The following is a 22,312-nucleotide window of genomic DNA, read 5'->3' on the forward strand; positions in this document are numbered from 1 at the left end:
TAAATAATATTTACTAACGAAAATTTCGATAAATGCCAACTTAAAGAAAAACACTGGTCAATTTTCTGTCACTGTGTTGCTATTTATTGCGAGAAGCACGCGAGAGCATTAGTTTTGACAGTGCTCAATTGTGCGAAGCGTTGCTGTAGTTGGAACATTCAACGTTGAGTATTATGCCGCATAATGCGCTCTAGTGCTGTAATTGGAAAACGCACTATGTGTATGTGGTTCTCTCGACTTTGTGGCGTGAGCGGTGAGACAATAAAATAATTTGAGGACAATTGTCAAACATTAAGCTGCACGGTGACATTTTTAAAATTTAAATTTAAAAATGGTTAACGCATAACTGTGAAATGTGTAGGTATACGCAATACGCATTAAAAAATAAAAAGTGATTATTTTTATTGTAACCGTGTGTAGCGTTTTTGATGTAGAATATAGAAACTGTTAAAATACAACTGAAATAGTTTAATTAGTAAATGATAAATAAAGAACATGGAATTTTATCTTTATTTTTAGAAAATTATATTGCTATTAAGAAAAATATGTAAATGTAATACCACTATTTGGTATTACTGAATGTTATGTGAATTATTTTGCTTAAAAAGTTCAATATCTACTAAAACCATAATGACGGCCAATGAAATCGAAGAGCCGAATGGATCTTGCCATACGATTTTGGAAAAAATAAACGAAAACAATGCAGAACCTACCAATAAGGTCAGTCTAACACTGTAGTTTGGTGAATTGGTGACTTCCTTAATTAACTTAAGTAATGTTGTTATTTACAGCTTCCAGAGATAACCGATTTCACTATAATAAAACCGATAAGCCGTGGGGCTTTTGGAAAAGTATTTCTTGCCCAGAAAAAGTATAATCCAGAACAGTTGTATGCTATAAAAGTTATGAAAAAGTCAGAAATGATCAATAAAAATATGGTAACCCAGGTGGTTACGGAAAGAAATGCTCTTGCCTTATCAAGAAGTCCATTTTGTGTTCACTTGTTTTATTCATTACAGTCAGCTTCATCAGTTTATTTGGTAAGAATAAAATTGTTTGAATTGGGTGTGTTATATAAAGTTAAAATCCTCAAATGTTACTGTAACTGAAAAGTATATATAAACATTTGTATTTTTTTACAAATTAGTATTTTTATTTGAATTTATTTAAAGCTTCCTAATAATACAGTGTATGTGTTAAAATAATTTAAACATTAAAATTGATAGTGTAATGGTATATTTTTTTGTCTAAACCATAATATAAGTAATTATTTTACTAAATCATTACAGGTCATGGAATATATGGTTGGTGGAGATCTGAAGTCTTTGTTAAATGTTTATGGTTTCCTAGAAGAGTCAATGGCAATATTTTATGTCGCAGAGGTAACTTTAGCCTTGGACTATTTGCATAAGCATAATATTGTTCATAGAGACCTTAAACCAGATAATATGTTGATTGCTAAAAGTGGACATGTTAAGTTAACTGATTTTGGATTATCGAAGATTGAAATACATAGAGGTAAATATAGTCTTTAAAATATCAATAAACATTTATACTGGGCCTAATAAAAAACTATTGTGTTTTCTAAGTAATTTTTTTTGAGCAGTTCACACATGTCTCATATCTTAATAATTAAATTAACATTATTTGGTTCTCCACATTTTAATATCTGAGTATAAAAGATAGAGGTTAAAGATTTTTTAAATATATTCTACCATATCTTTTTATTGAAAAATATAACCAATATTTACTATGTATATATTTTCAGATTTAGAAATATCTGACTTTGTGAATCGAACACCAAGTCTAAATTTACGTACTCCTGGTCAACTATTGTCTCTGACATCACATCTTTCATTTGGTTCTGGAGGGGACAGTACCAAAGATTCCTTATCTACAGAAACTTGTGAGAACCTTCTTCATGCACTTAAAGAATCTAGTATGATATATATCTATGTTTAGTTCAACCATATACAATCATAAAAGTAATACTACTTTAGATCATATTTATAATATTAATTCGAATGATTTGATTCTATTAAATTTTTAATGGGGCATATAACGAATTAGGGTATAATAAACCCAAGCTTAGCAAAATATTTACATTAATAAATAAAAATTAATTATAATTGTACAGTAAAAAAGACCTGATTGTATAAAGTTGAGTGTTAATGCAGGTTCATTAATGTTCAGTCCCCTTTCGTTATTAGAAGTTTGTTTTTCAGCCAAGAAGAAGAGTATATTTTATGATGATGTAAGCACAGTAGACAGCCCATCTATAGACCACTCTCAACTTTCTGGAATTCATCCATTTATGAGTGCCGAGAGTATCAACTTGGAACATATTACTGTATGTATAATTGTATAATTTTTTAAATTACGAACATTTTAACGATTCTAAAATAACGTACTTTAAACTTAAGAGTGTTAAAATATTTTTTTTGCCAGGACCCTCTAGCTTTCTTACGTAAGTAAATCTGTATGAGTAACATACAAATATTACTTACCTACTAACCTCTTTAACAATTGTGGGATTTGAGATTGGATCAGTCCTAAATTACCTTTTTTGTTAGGTTTACAAAACTGTTACCTTATCTCAAACCTCATTATAGTTTGGCAGTAATCATATTAATATCAAATACAGTAGAACCTCGATAACTTAAACCTCGGTAACATAAAAACCTCTGTTACTTCAAAAAATACTATGTTCCCTTCCCATCAGAGCCCAAAACCTCTATAACTTAAAATACGCAACCTCTATAACTTAAATAAATAATCTCTGTATAGGCCCTCAGTAACTAAAAGAAATGTTTCCACAACCTCTATAACATAAAATTGTTTGTGAATGAGTCATTTTGAAAGAGTGTCAAAACAAATGGTTTCGGTATTTATTGCTTGCACGTGTTTACTAATGTATTGTTAACTTTAATTTGTAAACGTTGCTTTATCTAAATTCTTCAAAGCTTTGCGGCGGTTAGCTTTGTGACAACGACTTACTTGCATCATAAGTTTTTGATCGTTGTCCTGGAAACATAGCTTTACTTTATTCTCCTCTCTATTTGTCATTGAAAATCAAATCGATTTAGAAACAGTGATTTTTTAAAACAAAAGAAAATCACAGATTTTTTTAAGTAGACTAAACCTTTAGTTGTTGTTTTATTTTTATGTAATGTAAGTAATGTGAATAAATATGATTACATATTTAATTTTCAGTATTTTATTGAACCCATCCTTCTGATGCATTCAAGTAAAAATGGGAGCAAGGGTACATAGAAACATGTACATACCTCTATATTAACCTTTACCTAACATAGAATCTTGATAACTTAAAACCTCAATAACATAAAATATTTTGTGTTTCCCTTGGACTTTATCTTATCGAGGTTCTACTGTATGAAAAAAAATGAGGCATAACAAATAATAGTTCGCATAATTGCGGTGCCGGTTCTCTTTCGGCTCAGACTCTACATAAGAACTGTGTCAATCAAAATGTAGCAGTGGACTTGTTTAAGATAATATGTATATTTTTTAAGTGTATGCCTCTAACATAATAAGGTTTTAATATTGTTGTCAGTCAAAAGACTCCGGCTCGGAATCACTAAGTTCATACCATACGTGTGAAAGTTCAAAAAGCAGTTCAAATAAAAGTAATAAGTCAACAGACATCAGTAGTGCTAATGGTTCGTCTTTGGAGTCAGCGCTCACTGATTCACAACATGACCAGTCAACTTCACCTCTATGCAGGGGCCACTCTTTGAAAAGGATTCCTAGGTATGTTCAAAATTAAAAACAATATAATTTGTTGTATTATTTTAAATTGTAAAATCTTGTATTTCGTTCTTTTGCACTTCCTCATAATTAATTTTATATTTATGTTTTATATTATTAGTGTTGCCTAGATCACTTAATGACGATGAGCCGGCTGCACTAACTTTATTTTGTAAATCGTTTTTATATGTGCACTTGTAAATAAAAATAATAGCTTTATACCATACTTAATAAGAGATTTATTTATCAGTATTTTTTATTATTTAGACATTCTGACTTTTATTAAAAAAAATAAAATACACTAAGCCTCAAATAGAAACACGAAAATGATAAGGATAAAAATGATATAATAATTGAGTCTTTGAGCATAATTAGCAGCACAATTGTTTAGTATAAATTAAATGTTTGTTTGCTTTGAAGTTATTTTATATTACCTTATAAAATTTATGGTAGAATATTTCAATGCGTTCATTACCTGGTCAAAAAAATTATGGTTAAGAGCACATTAGGATATATACATACATACTTAAAAATATATTATCTAATAAAAAAGTGTAAGAATGTGTACCTTAAAATTGAATAAATCATGGGGCTAGTTTCCGGGCTAAAAAAAGAAAGCGGATTTTGGATTGTGATGGTGACACACCAACTGGAGTGACCAGCCTTTTGGAGTCAAAACAAAACCACAGTGGGCTGACTCAGGAGATCATGGCGCTGGAACTTGACGTGACTCAGAACACGCCCAAGAGGATATCGATACACCCCACACCGGAACGAAGGAAGAATCCCATTAAGGGTGTTTTAAAGAAGAGGTAGGTTTTAATAATACAATTTACTATCTGATAGAGTAAAAACAGGCTGTGCGTGGATATGGATAAGTCGTGAGAAAACCGGTGTTATTTAGAGTAAGACTCGTAAGTCTGTAGGAGTCCGTAGGACATGAGGGAGTCACACAGCTAAGTCTCGTCTCTGAATCTGAAGGTAAAAATCGGCGACACACCTAAATAAAGTGCAGAAGTTTGATCCCATACTTGTGTATAAATGAAAATGATAAAACATATAATCTGAGGCCTAGGGTTGTAGAGACACTGGATAATACCCAAAAGATTTTTGTTTCGAATATTCGCTTTTTTATTATTCCACAGTTAATGTTTACAAGCAAGTAATTACTACTATCCACTGTAATTATTTCTTTTATGATCTATTTTGTAGATTGTAAATTAGGCCATCTGAAATTAAATTAAGTCAGTGTCGCTTACATTGAATAAATAATGGATGCTACTATTTTGTATAAATTTATAGAAGAAAAAGTGATACTAACCATTTTTTTGTCTGGAAAATTTGTTTAGCGATACGTGGGCGTATTTGGAACTATACGCGAGCATTATCCTTCAGCGAGGTATTGTTCTAAACGAATGTCTGACATTCGAATGAGTTCGAACCGTCAAAAACTGACATGGTATTAACCTAATTGTAAGTTTTAAAACCTGTGTATGTCACACTTTTTTCATCAATAGATGGGTTTCGCAAAATGATAGTCACCATTTCAACGTGGGAGTGATATTCTCGACTCCAGTCTCAAACAGTAAGAACAAGGAGAAAAAAGAAAAGGCTACGAGATTTAATTTACCCACCGACGATACATCTTCGGAAACTAAGGACCAGTCCATGACATTTGGAAAACATATTTCCACCAGCTTAGAAATATTTCCAACTAGGAGGTTAAGTAAGGTAAATATTAAATAGTGTTAAAGCTAAAAGCTTCAAATTTATAGAGCCCGGAAGTTACGACAAACAAAATACATATCAGATTAAACAGTCCATTTTGTTATTTCCAGAGTCCATCTTTTATCCCGTGCTTTATCATATTGCTAATATGACCTGCCCATTTCCATTTAAGCATTAGAGCGTGTACAAGTGCATCTGTAAGTTTGGTTTTTTTACGAATGACAACATTTCTTGTTTTGTTTATTCTCCTCAACTTTAAGATGGTTTTTCCATTGCATGCTGGCAAGACAGGATTTTTCTTGTTGTTTTCTTGCTGAAAACCCACGTTCGACTGCGTATTTCAGACAAGGTATAATATTTTAATCCATTATTATCTTCTTGTGTTGTAGACTGTAGTTTCCTTTCAGAATTTCCTTGTTGGTCCAGTACATCTTCAAAGTCGCATTTATTTTTCTATCTACTTCGTTTTCACTGCTGTTCTTGTCGAAAGATACTTGTTTTCCTAAATATACATAGTTGTTAGCATATTCTATAGGTTTACTGTCTACTCTGATTGGCTGGCACAGACTATTGGATAAGATTCTTGGATCATTCTATACCATGGAATACGTCTTTGAGGACTGCTATAAATAATTTTGGGGAAAGTGGGTCACCCTGTCTTACGCCTCTTTCAATTAGATCTATGAAATAAGAATGATCAAAGAAACGGATACAATCTGAAGCCAAGACCCATATAAGGGTAGAGCCACGAGATTATATTTGTTATTTATTTGTATTAACAAATTAAAGAGCTTGCTAATAATCTTATATATATAAAAGAAAGTCGTGTTTGTTACAACACTTATAACTCGAGAACGGCTGGACCGATGTTAGTTATCTCTTTTTAAGTGGATTCTTCTCCGCTCCGAATAGCAGAATAAGTAATAAAATATTTCGGATAAGTTATCAAATAAAAAAAATAATTAATTAATTTTACGAATGCAAACTGCATGTGGTGCCATCTGTTGACAAAATTACGCATATAAAAGAAACCTATCACTTTGTTCTTGCGCCGGATAACAAAACAAAAAATGTTGTATATCAAAAAGTACTTTAACATGCAGTCTCGCAATATTAGCGCTAAAGAGGGGAGGCTTAATGTGTAAAACCGTCATTCTTTTTTCGCAATGGCATGCAATAAAACATTTCTGTATTTGGAAAAAAGTTGTATTAATGTTATTACCTCAAATAAATCCTAAATTAAGTTTAACTAAAGTTAAAACGATATTATTAGAATGTTAAGCGGAACGAAGTTCGCTGGGTCCGCTAGTTAATTATTAAATAACTGTTACTGATTTTTGTAGGGTGAAGGCAGCAAATCACCCACAGACCTGTGTAAAACGCCCATAGCCGCCCAAACGCCTTACAGAACACCAAAAAGCGTGAGACGCGGGAATCAAGTTTCCGATCAGAGAATATTGGGTACGCCGGACTATCTCGCACCCGAATTATTACTCAGGTACCTGGGCTTAGCTTAGTATTCGTATACGTTAATACAATAAGTTTAATTTTTGACTCTAAAGTATCAACTTTCCATACTATCTGATGCTAAGATTTCATGTATAAAAGTGTATTACATTTATGTGTATTCGATTTACGTTCATTCGTCTCTGATATTTGTAGAAAATTTTGTTTTTTCCATTCACTATTATTCCCCCATTTCTTCGGTTTCGTAATTATATTAGATATTCATACATAATTTATTTTGTAAAGTGAATTGTTTTTGTTAATAAAATAAATATACTTAGGCAAGGACATGGGCCACAAGTAGATTGGTGGGCACTAGGAGTATGCTTGTACGAGTTCATGACTGGCATTCCGCCCTTCAATGATGAGACACCACAAGCTGTCTTCAACAATATTTTATCCAAAAGTAAGTTAAAATGACGAAAGAAACGTACCCCAGGGAAATGTTTTATTTTTAGGTAGATAGTTCATTTATATGTAAAAATTTAATATAATAAACCTGCACATAGTTAAAAAAATACTTCAATGGTTTTTATTAGAATTTAGTTATTTAATTAAGGCTTAGGTAATTTTCAAATTATGGACTGGATGGATGGCAATGGATTTGATGATAAAATAATTAAAAGGAGCACTTCGAAAACAACACGAACAATCTTTAAGTATTTTTTCCTAATAAAAGTTATTATAACAATATTTAAAGTTTTTCAACGCTGCGGCGAATTACCGCTAAGCGCGCGAAGTACAACTAAAATCACAACGTTATGCTATGATATATATGAATTCGGAATATTTTCTCCCCTCACAGACATAGAATGGCCTGAAGATGATGAGGCATTATCGAATGAAGCAGTGAGTGCAATCGAGGCCCTGCTCACAATGGAGCCGAAGGAACGTCCTGCCGCCGCAGAGGTCAAAAAGATGTCATTGTTCAAAGACTTGGACTGGGACAATCAGCTTAACGTAGAACCACCTTTCATACCTACGCCAGGTGATATCCACGACACTGGATACTTTCAAGGTATTTTGACGTCACTAGACTTCCTATTTTGAAAATTGCCTTAATATAATAAGATTCAAGCCTCATCGAGTTTACTACTACTATAACACTTATCATGATATTTAGAATCCTCTATTTTTATTTCGACCTATTCTCGCCCATGACCAGGTTTTGAAGGTTTAAAGATCTTCGCGAATCACCTTTAATCTGATGGTCTTATATGATGCAAATATAAAAGAAAATTACTTCGTAGAATTGAGTATGAGAGTTCTGTGCCTATTTTAAATATGTATTTAGCACATTTAAAATGCATAAAAGTTTGCCATATTTCAGCCCCTATATTCTGATTCTAAAGAAACTTTTATTGTAACTGTATTTATGAATCTGCGGTTATAAAATGTATCAAATTTTATAAATAATGTATTACCTCATTAATAAAAGGTCGACGTTTTTAAGACGTCTGGCTGCATTCATTTATTTACTTGCGCATAATACTTGATCAAATAAAACAGTAAATGTAGAAGGATCATTTAATGATAGAAGGATTAGTGAATTATGTATTTTTTGTATTCCCTAACTTATATATTATAGAAATCTGTTGCGGAAATATTAAGAAAAAGGTTGTTTTTTAATGCAAAGAATTCTCTGGCGATTGAGACTAAAAAGATGTATAAAGGTATCAAGAAACTGGTTTGAAGGCATGAATAATGTCTTTGTTGTTATTTTTTCTGACATACATATGGTAATGTAATGTTAAACTTGTTTGTTGCTGTATTTAAAAAATGCTGTATTGATCAATTGAAATCTGAACCTTAACATAATATATTGAAATATTATATAAAAAGCAAATTCTATATATTTATAATATCTACCATCCGTCAGGCGATATGCTTTTAGTTTTTTCCCTTCAGCAAGTACTTTTTAATATAGCATCGAAGCAAGATTGTTATTAGAAGAAGACGTTTATGTGTACATAATAAAGATTATTTATATCGTAAGTGCGACATCGAATAATTAAGGTTCGAGTGTTTGTATGTCGTAAAGTTAGAATCAATCTTGCCGCTTTAACTCCTATTTAATTTCTAACTTTCTATTTAATTTCATATATTATTCATATTCCGTACTGCAAAGACCTTTATGACATACAATCTTAAACTGTAGTATCTACAATACTATAGAAGTCTAGTAATTACGGAACGCTTCATATATATACGCGGCAAACGTATTATTCTTTTGCCTTGAAATGCATTATGATAAATTGCCTTAACTTTTTCTGTGGTTCTTACCAAAACGACTGTTTGTTTATTACATATGAGTGCAATAATTGTTTGGTATTTTCCTTTCAGCTCGCAACATTCTACAACAACTGCAAGTGTCCAACTTTGACATATGATTTTTCTTATTAAGTTTGTAAATACTGTAGCCCAATACGTCGTGTTTCATAATCAAGTATTAAAAGTCATCTTAGGACTGATTTATGTGATAATAATGCGTTATAATATTAATTTTTAGTTAATTATGTATGGAATTTAAAATAAAACAGCTTTTAATGGATAAATTCTTTTATTTATATAAATATATCTATATAGATATAATTTCATATCAATTGATTAAGAAAGACAAATATATTCACCTTTCTTAAAGGAATTGATAGTTAAATGTTGTTGCAATTAAAAAAAGTATTAGCAATAAAAACTACATAAATTTTTATGTTAGGTTTTTAAAGTATTTCTTTACTTTATGCCGTTAAACTAAATTAAAAAAATATATTTCAACAATAATTATTTTCGGTAAATGGATTGTCATATTCAATAATTAGATATATGTGAAACTGAAAAAGAACTTTATCATTTAAAATTAACAGATTTTTACCATCTTATTGCTTAAAAATCGAAGATTTTAGTATAAAACTTACATTATATATAAAACAAATATCTTAAATTGTCAAATAGGCTTTTATACACGTTAATTCGTTTTCATCTTATTTTGAGTTCTTTTGTATCCATGGGAGGAAAGCTGTAACTCGGGTGTATACTCCAGGGTACTGTCCCTTCCCGCATCCGATGCCCCACGAGACTACGCCTACTTGGGTCCACCTTCCACCCTCATTTACCATTAGGGGACCGCCACTGTCACCCTGAAAATAAATGTTTAAAACCCCTAAACTAACTAGTTCTGGTTACGGGACTGAATTAAAAGAAGAAATACTATCTCAGGGTATTATTTTTAACCTAAAAAGCATTCGAGTAGGTAATAATTATTTTTATATGAACAGTAATAGATACACGAATCCCTAACCAAAATGGGCAGACCCCTTTTCTTAGCGATTTGCTACAAAACAAACTGTTATTCAAATTAAACTGAGGGGCAGATAAGCAGCTAAGGGTGCTGGCCAACAGCGGACCCACGGGGCCCGGTCAGGGTATCACTGTATCAGAAAATTTTAATACACTTTGTTACAAAGTAGCTTTTGTTTAGTGGATATTTACAGATGATTAAAACTTGTGTGTGACAAATTCTGGTGCGGATATAAAAATGTGACTTACGCTACAAGAATCCATATTGTCTTTCCCGGCACAAAGCATATGGTCTACGATACCACCGGGTGCCGCAGAGCCATACTTGAGACGACATTCTGCGTTTGACCATATCGGTATTGTCACTTCTTGGAGCACAGCGGGCTGGGGTCCACCTATTGAATTATACAAGTGTATTTTCCAAGCAATAGAACTAATTTCAAACAAACCACATTTATTAGCACACAATATACAACAATAATATCTTGTACATTACAACAATTATGGATACAAAAAAGGACGGTAAAATAATATTACACATCACACCCCTGTTGTTCCTAACTAGTCATAGATCACCTTGGTAGATAATAATTAGGATTAAAAACAAATCTAAGCATAATCTTTATTGTGTTTGATAATAATAAAAAATAAAATCCTAATAAAGTATGATTCTTCAAATTTAAAATACCAACTCGTTCGCGCTAGAATCGGTCTGAATTCAAATCAAATGATTTTGGCACCAAATAGAACAATTTTGTGTTTGAAATGTTACACGTTTTTTTAATCTATGAAATGTTATATTTTTTTATTAATCGTCTTGATTGTTACATATTGGAAGTTGTTTATTTTGATAAAGTAGATAACACACTTATTTACTATTTAATTCAATAGATTTAGGTAAAGGGGTGGCTTCTTCATATATCACTTCGATATTCAATTTACAATTTTATATTTGTACTAGTAGACTCGGCCAAGCGTTGCTGTGGCTAAGATTTTTGTTATATTACATACTAGTAAACTATTCTTGAGAAACGGCAGGAGAACACCTGCAATCCACCATGCTTTTTTGGTGGTTATGCCATTAAATTGTAGCTTATGTGAAACGTTGGTATTTATTTTGATAAGGATCAATACCGGTACGAATAAAGAGCCTTTTCTAGCGGTGGTATTTAAAAAAAAAATTCATAAAAGGACGCTTATTGTGATGTAACTATAAAAGATAGAGACATGCTGTCGTGACATTTTTTATAGATAGTGATGTGTCATTTTGTTCTATCATTAATAGTTTTCGCAGCGCACGCGATTGAAGGACGTTTTTTGTTTATTTTTTTTACACCTTGGGTTACATTATTCAAGTTTTAGTAAGCATCCCTACATTTGAGAATAAAACATGCCTATGTCACTCGGGAATAGTGTAGCTTGCCAACGGTGAAAGAATTTTTGAAATCGGTCCAGTAGTTTCGGAGCCTATTCATTTCAAACTTTCAAACAAATACTCTGCATTTGTTTACACCAATTTATTAATTTATTATTGTATTATCTGGACTATAAAAGAGACTAAGACCCCCGAGTTTGTTTCGACATTTCTTCTCAGGGCAGTCAGTTAGGAAATGTCGACTTCATCTAGTTTAGGAAGACATTGTAAAAGTGATTTATATAGTCCTACTTGCAAGAATAAACTATTTCATTTCATTTCAAAACAAACAAAAAATCAAATCTTCCTCTTTATAATATTAGTATAGATTTTCGTGTCTAAAATTGTTGCCCTAAATAAATAGATTTAAAACAACAACTTACTTTCTTTCAAGCTCCCCCATCCAATAACAGTAGCGGTTAGACCAGCGTATGCACGAGCGCTGGACGGGAGACAGACTGGCCTTACGTTCTTTGTAAATGTTACCGGCTGGTCTAGAGTTAAAATGGAGACGTCGTTGTACTGGAAGAACGTATTAATTTCTTAATGGGAGTCGATTTCTTCAACAGATGGGGTATGGGAAAGGTATTGATCATGTTTTATAGATATAGCCTAGAACAGTTATTGTTTCGCTGAGAGTCAAACTATGTATTATTATCAATAAGGAATAGGTTCAAAGACAAATTTTATTACAACTGCATAAAATGATTTTGGAGTTTGCAATAAATTCATGTTACACATATGAGATTGTCTCATCACGAGGTATTATATGCATATGCAATACGTTTGCGATAAACTTGCGGTGCCTACATAGTACTTTTATTCTTATTTAAATATTCCGTGGTTGTATGTTGAAAATAACTCATTAACAGAATGGAAGATACACTTGAGAAGCACAAAAAATTGGCAAAATGAATAAATTTGTCCTTATTGGGCCTCATCATCGCTACGTCTTTTGAACCTAAATAATAATAATTATAACAATAGTTCTGTAAAAATAAATAGGATAAAATTTAGATTCGCCTTGAGAATTGAATCTGGAATAAAATCTGTCTGATAAAATAACATGTAAACAATTTTTATATGCAATTTAACTGTAATGAATATTTACCAGAGTTCGCATATCAAATCCACGATGTCTGACCACCCTTTTAATCTTTCTTTCGATGTGCTGAGTCTCCGTGTTCGTCCTGATATTGTAATCTCCGAGTCTTGCTGTCAGTCGTGCTACATCCCATGACGTCATACTTAAAACAAATATTTATTTACTAGTCAGTCTACTATAATCATCAATATGTCTATAAAGTATCAGGGGTAACGCCAAGGAAGGAAAAATTCATAAGAGTTCTCGGAGTACAAATGGATGCACAACTTACATTACGGGAGCACATAACAGATATATGTAAAAAGCATATAAGTGATTAGTATTTGTCCTTCGAAGAGCATCGAACAGTACAGTGTATAATGCTTTGATCAGAAGCATGTTCAAGTTTTGTCAGTCTGAGCTCCGCATGAAACAAAGTAGTCTTATTTTGGAGCGCATTCAGAATAAATTTACACGGTTTTTTTACCAACGGCTGTATGGTGCTTATCCTATGTATACTTTAATGTACCCAACATTGTGTGTGTTTGGGATGGTTAAATACAACAAGCTAGATACCCAACGGGAGTTACAGTTACCTGCTATGTTGATAAAGTTTTACGAGAAGTCTTAGTAATCCTAGTGTTCTGCAAGAACTTTGTTTGTACCAAACGGCTATTTGAAACGGTGGAAACAAAGGTTATTTGCAGTCCCTAGGAACAAATTTGTGGCGCCAGGCGTCAACAGGGTTTCTTAAAGGCGTTGGAAGTGCTTAATGCTGTGTCCGAATCCATCGATATTTTTATACGTTCTCAGAGCGAATTCGCAAAAACGATGTTATCAAATTAAGTTACGGAACTGTCGCATTGGCTATTAGCTGTTATATTATATATATATATTATTGTCTATGTATTGCCTTTATGTTTTCAGTAATATTAATGATCTCATCAAAAACACATAAAGGTAGACCTATGTTGCATATTTCCAACTGTCCGCGCAGTTTTCTTACCAAATTGTATCGAAATCCGTGTAGCATTGTTTCATTGTAACATAATTGCAAATTTTTATTTTACTAATTTTATCAATTAATCCATTAAAAACTTACTGTGCCACACAATGAGCCGCTGACAGAACGTGTCTGTCGTCTATAAGTGACCCTCCACAGAACTGTCTGCCGCCATTGAAGAGCGCTACTACGAACGGCCACTCATTCAGATCGGCGTTATGTCCTCCCACTATCCTTTCTTCGTCTTGGGGACTCTCATATGTCTAGAAAGACATTAATAATTTTCAATGGTCTTCTATACAAAATTATATATATTTCATATAAGAATCCTGTGGTTATATTTTTAAGGTCTTAAACCTTAACGTGTTCTGGATCACGATGCAGACACACTTCAGTTTTTATTGGTACATTGTAACGCAAGTATAATTTTTTATAAACTAAAATAAATATTGTTGTGTATAAATTTAATATAGGGGGGGAAAGGTAGTGCCGCGGCAAATACTCGTATTAAATAGAATACATGAAAATACCAAAACAACTATTATGTGACATGTTTATCATATCTTTACTAATTGTATAACGAGAAAAGATATGTTTTATTTTTATTTTATGGCTCTGTACCATATTTAGGCGATATTAAAATCTAGTAAAATTTCTTCGAAAATTCTTTGACGTCATAAATAAACAATTTGTTGTTAAATTGATCCTAATAATTGTCATTACAACAGGTACTTTTAATAAATATCATATCTAAAACCTACTTGTGGTCCATTTTTGATCCCGCAAGAACTGTCAGTTCCAGGCTGTGTTGGAGGCTTCGTTGGCTGCGTTGGGTATATAGGCGGCCATGTCTGTAAGTATATTACGTATTTAAGCAAATTATCGCTGCCTAAAGTCTTTAAAGAACTTGTTTAAATAGTATAAACTAATTTTCATTTTGAATTACTGTTTTTCGACTCAAAAGGTAAAAATTCGCTTTTATTTCTTAGGCACTGCATCTCTGCCCACACTTATATCATATGATTCTATCATAGACAAGACCCCGTGTAACTCTTTCTGAACTGAAACTGGAACTTGAAAAAATACTTTGCAAGTACTTAAATACTTTCAGTTTGAGTTTCAGCAAAGAAATTGGTTTCGACAATTTTAATATTTCACTTGACTTCAATTCATGCTCAAGATAAAACAAAAATGTTGAACGACTTCTTTGGCGACTTCTATCTTGTGAGAATTATTAAAAAAATATATCAATGCACTATCATCATTGACAAATAAATAAATACCAAAAAATTTAGATCTCGTTTTCAAAGTTACTTTTTGGCCCTTTGAAAGTAAAAAATAAAATTAATTCGGAAAATGAAGACTACGTCGTTCAATGTGGATGTTACACATACACAATTCTGATATTAAACGTTCTTATCTACATAATATACTCGTATACTAAATGGGTAATTAATCTATGGTAATACTAATTTAGAGTATCATGATTTTCTTATGCTTACTTGTTTTGTTGTACTGGGAGGTTTAGTGCCCCAAGTTGTTGTTGGTATGGGCGAAGGATTTGCTGGTGCTTGCGTTACTTGTCCACTGACTGGAAGAGTATGGATTGTTATAAGTAGCCAGTTATGTACCAGTACCCTATGAATATGCTATGTGCGTGAATTTTAAGTGACTTGGTCGTATGTTGTGAGTAGGTTGATCTGTTCACATAAATGAATAACTCCGCTTGTTTTCGCAGGAAACTTAGAGACTCGTTACATTTTTTCACCGTTTTTAAGTGAACACCTGAGTGTTTATCTACATGACAAAGGTATATTCGATTTGAAATATATTTTAAGAATGTAAAAAAAAGTCTGCGTTAGAAAAATTATTATGCCTCATAAATCGCTGGGGATTTACAGGAATTCACATTTGCAGTCGACAGTTCTTTTAGTTGATGAAGTTAAAAAGGGATTGATTCCCCATAACTTTAATGGATTTGCATACTTTAAGAAATTACTAATATTTTTCGTTAAATTTTTATTTGAAAAAAAAGGCTTACTTACCAAGTGAAGGCGGGTGTGTGGCCGGTGTGTGATTGGGTGGGTGAGTGGGTAGAGGAGGCATTGCGGGTGGCCATTGGGCAGGTACCTGCCTCTGGTTCGCATTGTATAGCCACTGGGAGTATGCTGATGCTTGAAGGTTATTTGGGAAACTGAAAGAAAACGGATTTTACGCTATCTTAGCAAGTGTTTGTGGCGGCACGGCGTTCTTAGAATTAGGAAAATAAAATTCTATGGTTCAATTTATATAAAAATTTGAATATGAGACATTAAAGGAACGTTATAAGTATTAAAGATTCTATGAAATAAATTTTGTCATGTTTTCCATGTACAAAACTATAGGAAAAATAAATTTAAGGATACAAAATAAATAAATATTGTTAAAAGGGTCCTTAGGAAAAAAAACTAGACATGTAAGTAATTACTAACTTTTAACAATCTTGACATTAAAACATCTATTCAAAGGTTAGTTTTTGTCATTGAAAGTATTAAATTGCTCTAATTCAAATGTGTACTTCCTGCTACTCAAAATATTACTCGATACTCGTACTTGCTGACATTTACTGTGCATAGCTCTGAGATTACATTAGCTCTTGCTTTTTTTGTTCGACCAAATATTAAATTATTTGAAATACAAAAATATATTTTATGTGTGAAAATTTATTAAGGTATATTGATTACTTATAGATTGAAAACATTAAATTTGCATATTTTCTTACTTAAAGATTTTGTTAGCCTTAAAAATATATATTAATCCTATATTAGGTATATTATTCGCGAAATTTTGACCTTTATTTATTTACTTACGCCCATACATGGCCAAATTTCAACAATAAATATAATAAAACTATTATATATTTAAGCCACATTTACAAAATCCACAACTAATTGTCCATACACCTCTGGTATTAGAAATACATCGCATTTGAGTTACTTCAGTTAGTGAGATGATGTCATTAGGCATCTTTATTGAAAAATCATCGTTACGTGATAGGTCGTGGTACTACCAACTACAGTCCAAACCGTTTACGACGACATCGTCTAGAACAACATACCGGTTATATGGACAATAATCAAAGGTTCCGGCTGAATTCTATTGTATTAGGTACTTAATAACAACGTCATCGGCTTTTACGACTATTGGTTTTTACGACCAAATATGAGTAGTCCCTTCGATGTCGTTATAACATATTTTGAGTGTAATTACTAACTATTTCTTGAGACAAGGCCAAGACTTGGTAATGCTGCTGAAGGCAGTTGAGGTAGATCTCAGCCTTTACTATGAGAAGCGATTATGGCAAACAAGTGCTCAATTTTACATACGTAAAACAGCTAAGTCAAAATGACTACTATAAGAAATGCAATAACTTTCAAACGGAAAATGTAATGTTGATTATAACTCACCCGGGTATTTGCATAGGTGTAAGCTGTAAAGGCATTGCAGGTCTAAGGAGTCCTAATCTCTGTACATCAGGTTCCTGTTGAGGTGGTGTTCCTACTGGTTGTGTACAACATACACCGAACACCTGTCACAACATATTGTAAATTAAATAATTTTTAACTAATTCGATGGTTTTCTTGTTAAAGGTATGGCGTGTGAAGTGAAAACAATAATAATATATACCCATAGTTGAATAAAAATTCATGATTCCAATTATTATGGTGGATTGTAGGCTTTTACTTCGACATAAACTATTAAACTAAAGGTTCTCGGTTCAAGACCACAACCTCTTTTATTTTTGTTCATAGGTTGATAAAGTAATTAACCAGATATTATATTGGAAATATTATGTTTAAAATATAAGTTTCTGTTTTGAAGGCTCTTTAATTTAATCTAATAAACACATTTCTATTTGATTAATAATTTTTCAATAATTTTTTTATTAAATTTTCAGTTAATAATTACTTATCGGGAACCTTTATTTTGCCACGTTCATTAGGCACTAAACGAAAGGTTACACAATTAAAAAATGTAAAAAGTATATTCCATACCTCAGTATTATCTCCACTGTTGTAGCTACAAGTGTCATAATGGCCCATGACCCAACCGTCGTAGCCGGATAAGTCAACAACTTTAAACAGAGGGTAGCAGTCCCTGAAGCTCTTACAGGTGCCTTTCTTTCCATTAGCTGTTTCGCAATCCAATCCAAAAGCATCACCCTACAAATAACAACGGTGAATAACTTCGTTTTAGAAACTTAAGCATAGACGCAAAAAGGAGACCGTAAAATAATTTAGGTTGCATCATTGTTTTCTTTGCAAATGTCGAAAAAATATAAGTTTTTGTAACGTACGTCATATAGATAAACCATTTAATATATATATTTGTTTTAATTAATTTATATTACAGAGAATTATAATCTAAATCATGATATGTTACATTAGAAAACCACTGTGGTTTGTATAAATGTAACCATAGAAGTCTTATTTCGGAGCGCGACAAATAAAAATAGTTTTCAATTTACTTTTTATGTTGCTGAACGTTTGGCCATCTAACTGATCGGGTAGTTCATTGATTACTTTGTATGTATGGTACATATTAACACGTTCACTGCGGCAAGTAAAATCATAATTCTTAATTAGGTGCGGCGGCGGGTCAAAATGCGCCCCCAATGATATTTCTGCCGGTGCGTGGCAGGTCTTTCTAGACCCAACAGCACTAGGATAGATTAAATTGCTATAACTTTGTGGAAACATAATGTATAATATATTTTTTTATATTGTTAGAATGACCTTGAACCCAACTTCCTTAGGTTTGATTCGCCCCGGGATCTGCCAAATAGGAAATGAGCAATAAAGCAGGAAAAGCGGCAGGCCGATGTCGACCTGAACCGCACTTGATTATATTTTTAGTAGTGATGGGACAGAGAAATAAGGGGATATCGAAAAAAAAACAGAATTGTCGTAAAAGAACTGAAAATGTATTTTTTTACTTATGTATGCCTGTCTTGGAAACAGAAATACTTTTTATTTTTCTTAGTGGAAAATATTTCTTCACTGCTGTCACTATCACTGTCAATAACTGCAAGGAGAATTACTCTATTTTCCAAAATTTGTATTTTTCTTATATTGCTTGCCATCGTTGATTTTATCGAACGCTACGTTAGATCAGTTAGATAGCACAACACTAATTGGCCGGGCGCGCGCTCTGTGCGGTATCGGGTCGCCAGCTGCCTGTTGGGTGGGCGGGCTGAAATAGGCCTACTGCCGCACTCAGCGGATACAAAGCAGCGTCAGTGCGTGGTAGGTCGATAAAAGCCTGCCGTTATGTTTTGATGGGGAAAACCTACAATTTTGACCGCAAGATGAAATATATATTTGTCCCTGTCGAATTTTTACAAACACCTGAGATAATCGTTACGCACCAGCGAGAGGGACATAGATTTCTTCGTCCGCACCAGCGGAAATACCGCGGCAGGCTGATATCGGCCTGTTACGCAGTGAACGTGTTAAACTGTATGCATAGACCAAATGGTCCAAAACATAAACAAAACAACAAGTTTTAAATTATGCACTCACTTTTTATTTATGATAATCTTTTAATGACAATTAATTAATTTATAGTGCCAATTAAACATATAAACAAGAAATAAATAATTTAATAAAGCTACCTGTCTTGGTTGTAAATATAAAAGTTGCTTTCCATCGCGTGTTGTATTCGTCTCACGTTTCGAACGTGGAAGTGCTGAAATAGAACAAATAGTCATTAAAAATTTCCTTATGTATCGTTTACATAGTGTATAGAGTCATAAATATTTTTATTATATTTAGATAAGAAAAACCCAGTGGCGCTACAACTTTTTAGGTCTGGGCCTGAGATTTCTGTCTCTGTTTCATAATATTTTTTCTTAATAGGCAAGTGGGTTATCGGCCGTCTGTACCTGACCCTGGTTTGCTCACGGTGTTAATCTTCACCGTACGAGCAAGTATTAAATGCGGAAATAGAAACTCCATAGGTGCACGCTAACGCCACTAGACCAACACTGTTCATTGTTCATTAAAGAACATATTCTACCCAGCGATTCTGTAACTCACACAGCGGTTTTCGCATCGGCGGTCGCTCACAAATCAGTCGTGAAGCAGTCATTTTATGATTTGGCATTCTGAAAAGGTGGGAGCTTGTAGTTTATTGTTTATCATAATGCCAAATCATAAAATGACTGCTTCACGACTGATTTGAGAACAACCGCCGATGCGAAAACCGCTGTGTGAGTTTGAAAAGTGAGTTACAGAATCGCAGGGCTGAACACAAACGGTAATTTATGTAACGAAACGTTTTTTAGCGTTTTTATCGACAGTTTGTGGAAAGAATTTATTGATTTGTAGAGTTAATCTCAATATAAAACACTGAATTATGAGCAATCACTTTATTATTCAGAGGGCGTCCAAAAATACATTGTTCGCAACATGCAAGTTGTTTTATCGTAATGTAACGGTCACGGACGTATCGGAATCCAATTTAAATCTAATCAAAGACAGTTTACTGTAATTTACATATTTAATATATTGATTGAAATATTTAAAGTACACCGTCATATCGCAAACTGTGAACTTAAAATTTTGGTCTATTGATATTTTTTACCACTTAAATATAGAATTTGCAAGATATATACGTATATACATTATACGTCTTCAATAAAACTAAGGCCGTAATTGCTTTTTTAGCTAAGATTTTATAGGGCAGCAAACAATATTATCAGCAGCAGGGGAAATACGAATTGTTACTATTACTATGAATTATGACAAAATTAATAGGTAACACTGACAATATGTTTAAACAAATATTAAGTATCTTCCTGGTATTCGACAGATATTGCGTGCAATTATTCATCTGATAAATAAAACAATAGTAAATAAAGTAAAAAAATGCCAAGTAAATAACCGGCCTTGAAGATGTAAGTTTGTAAGGCTATTTTCGATCAAACCACTGCTGGTTTTAAACCTGGTCCCCTGTGACATTAATGAATATACAGGCTTAAGGTATTCCTAGATGTAGACATTTATAATGGTAATCAAGTATTTGGATTGTCAGAGCAAAGTAAAATAAACGTCCATTAAGAGAGGAATTAACTTACAATGAAGTTCACTAGATATCCCTGGCATCCGAACTTGGCACATTAATGTATGAATGTTTTGTCTTGTTCATCTTAACTAGGGATCCCTTCGCTTTTTATTAACACACAACAAGTGTTTATCGCTACTTATTCTTTATTGTTATGCTTCGAAGTCGCCGGAACCATCATAAACAATTCGAAATTAAATGCAATAATAACGATTTATTGTACCTAGAACCATTCCGGGTTCAGTCTTCTTTAGGAAATGTCACGTTTGTCAGCAGTCTAATTAATGTTTACACAAAAAATGAGAGCACTAAGAATTAAATAACAAGAAATGATTGATGTAATGTGGTTTGCGTAGGCGGTAAACATTTGCATTGAATTGCTTCAAAGGTTCACAAGAATGGCCCACGTAATTTTAGAAGATCTAATACAAGGGATTCCGGGTTGACGACCGAATTAATATTTTGTTTATGAGTCATTAATGTATTGATACGGTTCTACTATGGTGTTGTGCTATAGCTTATGGGTTTGCTGGACAGCTAAGGCGCAAATTTTTACTTTCTCTAGCCTAATAACCTCGTAAGAACAATGTCGCGTATTGTTTTATGAAGTCGCTAAAGGAATTACTTATGTGTTGAGGTACGGCGATCTCAATTTTGCAGAATAATAAAAAAGTAAACGTAACTTTTAATCTTGGTACATTTGAAGCATCGTTCTTTATACGTTGTAACTAATTTATTCCTTAATTAATAATAACAAACAAAATCTTACCATTTATAAATACTGCATCCTCAGTATAAAATGCGCCATTATTTTCAGAAAATCCTATATCTTCAGGCACGTGCAAACAATGTATGGCAATTAAACTTAAGAAAAATACTATTGTTCTGAGTGTCATTTTTTAAATTATTGTAAACAAGTTTGCATTCACTACCGACGTATTTTAATAGGGTAATCGCGGCGCAAGGAGGTGTGGCTCACAAGGAGTCTCTTCGCAAAATGCTTAAGCATCTTGGGACGGGGGCTTTATAATATTTTTAAACGCTCTACATTTGTTTGAAAGATAACAGAGCTTTTTCTCCTTTTGTACTAACTTGACATTTGCAGGCCATTATGGCAAATTTTATACAAGATGGCCATTCGATTAGTGCATCTAAAACCCGAATTTAGTACCGTTCTAATGTTCCAAAACAAAAGAGTGATCAATGTGTCTTTTGAATATTAAAGTCATTGAACTTAAACTTCTGTCTACTTAAATGTACCATGTGATAAAATTTTGATGGGTTTAATGTCTGGTTATTAACAGTCATTATAAATATTTAAACTGGTAACTTTTAATGGATTACAAAATTTAAAATTTGGAACAATAATTGCTTTGGGTACAAATTTTAAGGGCTCTAAAATTGGCGTAAA

General features: G+C 32.7%; 2 protein-coding genes across 4 annotated transcripts; one reads left to right on the forward strand and one right to left on the reverse strand.

Annotated features, from left to right (window-relative positions):
• The first annotated feature begins 323 nt into the window (after window positions 1–323).
• Window positions 324–9,553, forward strand: LOC125063685 (serine/threonine-protein kinase greatwall). Of its 3 annotated transcripts, none has more exons than XM_047670264.1 (12): window positions 324–720; window positions 792–1,040; window positions 1,290–1,518; window positions 1,769–1,939; window positions 2,226–2,350; window positions 3,575–3,771; window positions 4,383–4,580; window positions 5,286–5,499; window positions 6,840–6,994; window positions 7,284–7,408; window positions 7,808–8,020; window positions 9,346–9,553. In XM_047670264.1, the coding sequence occupies exons 1-12, from the start codon at window positions 580–582 to the stop codon at window positions 9,390–9,392; spliced, it is 2,064 nt and encodes a 687-aa protein (XP_047526220.1). In that variant the 5' UTR covers window positions 324–579; the 3' UTR covers window positions 9,393–9,553. The 3 variants fall into 3 exon arrangements, with proteins under 3 accessions (XP_047526220.1, XP_047526213.1, XP_047526228.1); XM_047670257.1 differs by having other exon boundaries at window positions 325–720; window positions 4,365–4,580; XM_047670272.1 differs by having other exon boundaries at window positions 325–720; window positions 1,769–1,906; window positions 4,365–4,580.
• Window positions 9,544–21,913, reverse strand: LOC125063702 (proclotting enzyme). Its single transcript, XM_047670283.1, has 12 exons — window positions 21,671–21,913; window positions 19,451–19,524; window positions 17,832–17,999; window positions 17,244–17,365; window positions 15,843–15,991; window positions 15,300–15,388; window positions 14,559–14,648; window positions 13,897–14,060; window positions 12,822–12,957; window positions 12,094–12,232; window positions 10,546–10,691; window positions 9,544–10,136 (listed from the first exon to the last, which is right to left on the reverse strand). The coding sequence occupies exons 1-12, from the start codon at window positions 21,795–21,797 to the stop codon at window positions 9,981–9,983; spliced, it is 1,560 nt and encodes a 519-aa protein (XP_047526239.1). The 5' UTR covers window positions 21,798–21,913; the 3' UTR covers window positions 9,544–9,980.
• Between the last annotated feature and the right edge of the window lie 399 nt (window positions 21,914–22,312).

The sequence above is a fragment of the Pieris napi genome, chromosome 1 (genome assembly GCF_905475465.1).
Source record: "Pieris napi chromosome 1, ilPieNapi1.2, whole genome shotgun sequence".
NCBI classification, from domain to species: domain Eukaryota; kingdom Metazoa; phylum Arthropoda; class Insecta; order Lepidoptera; family Pieridae; genus Pieris; species Pieris napi.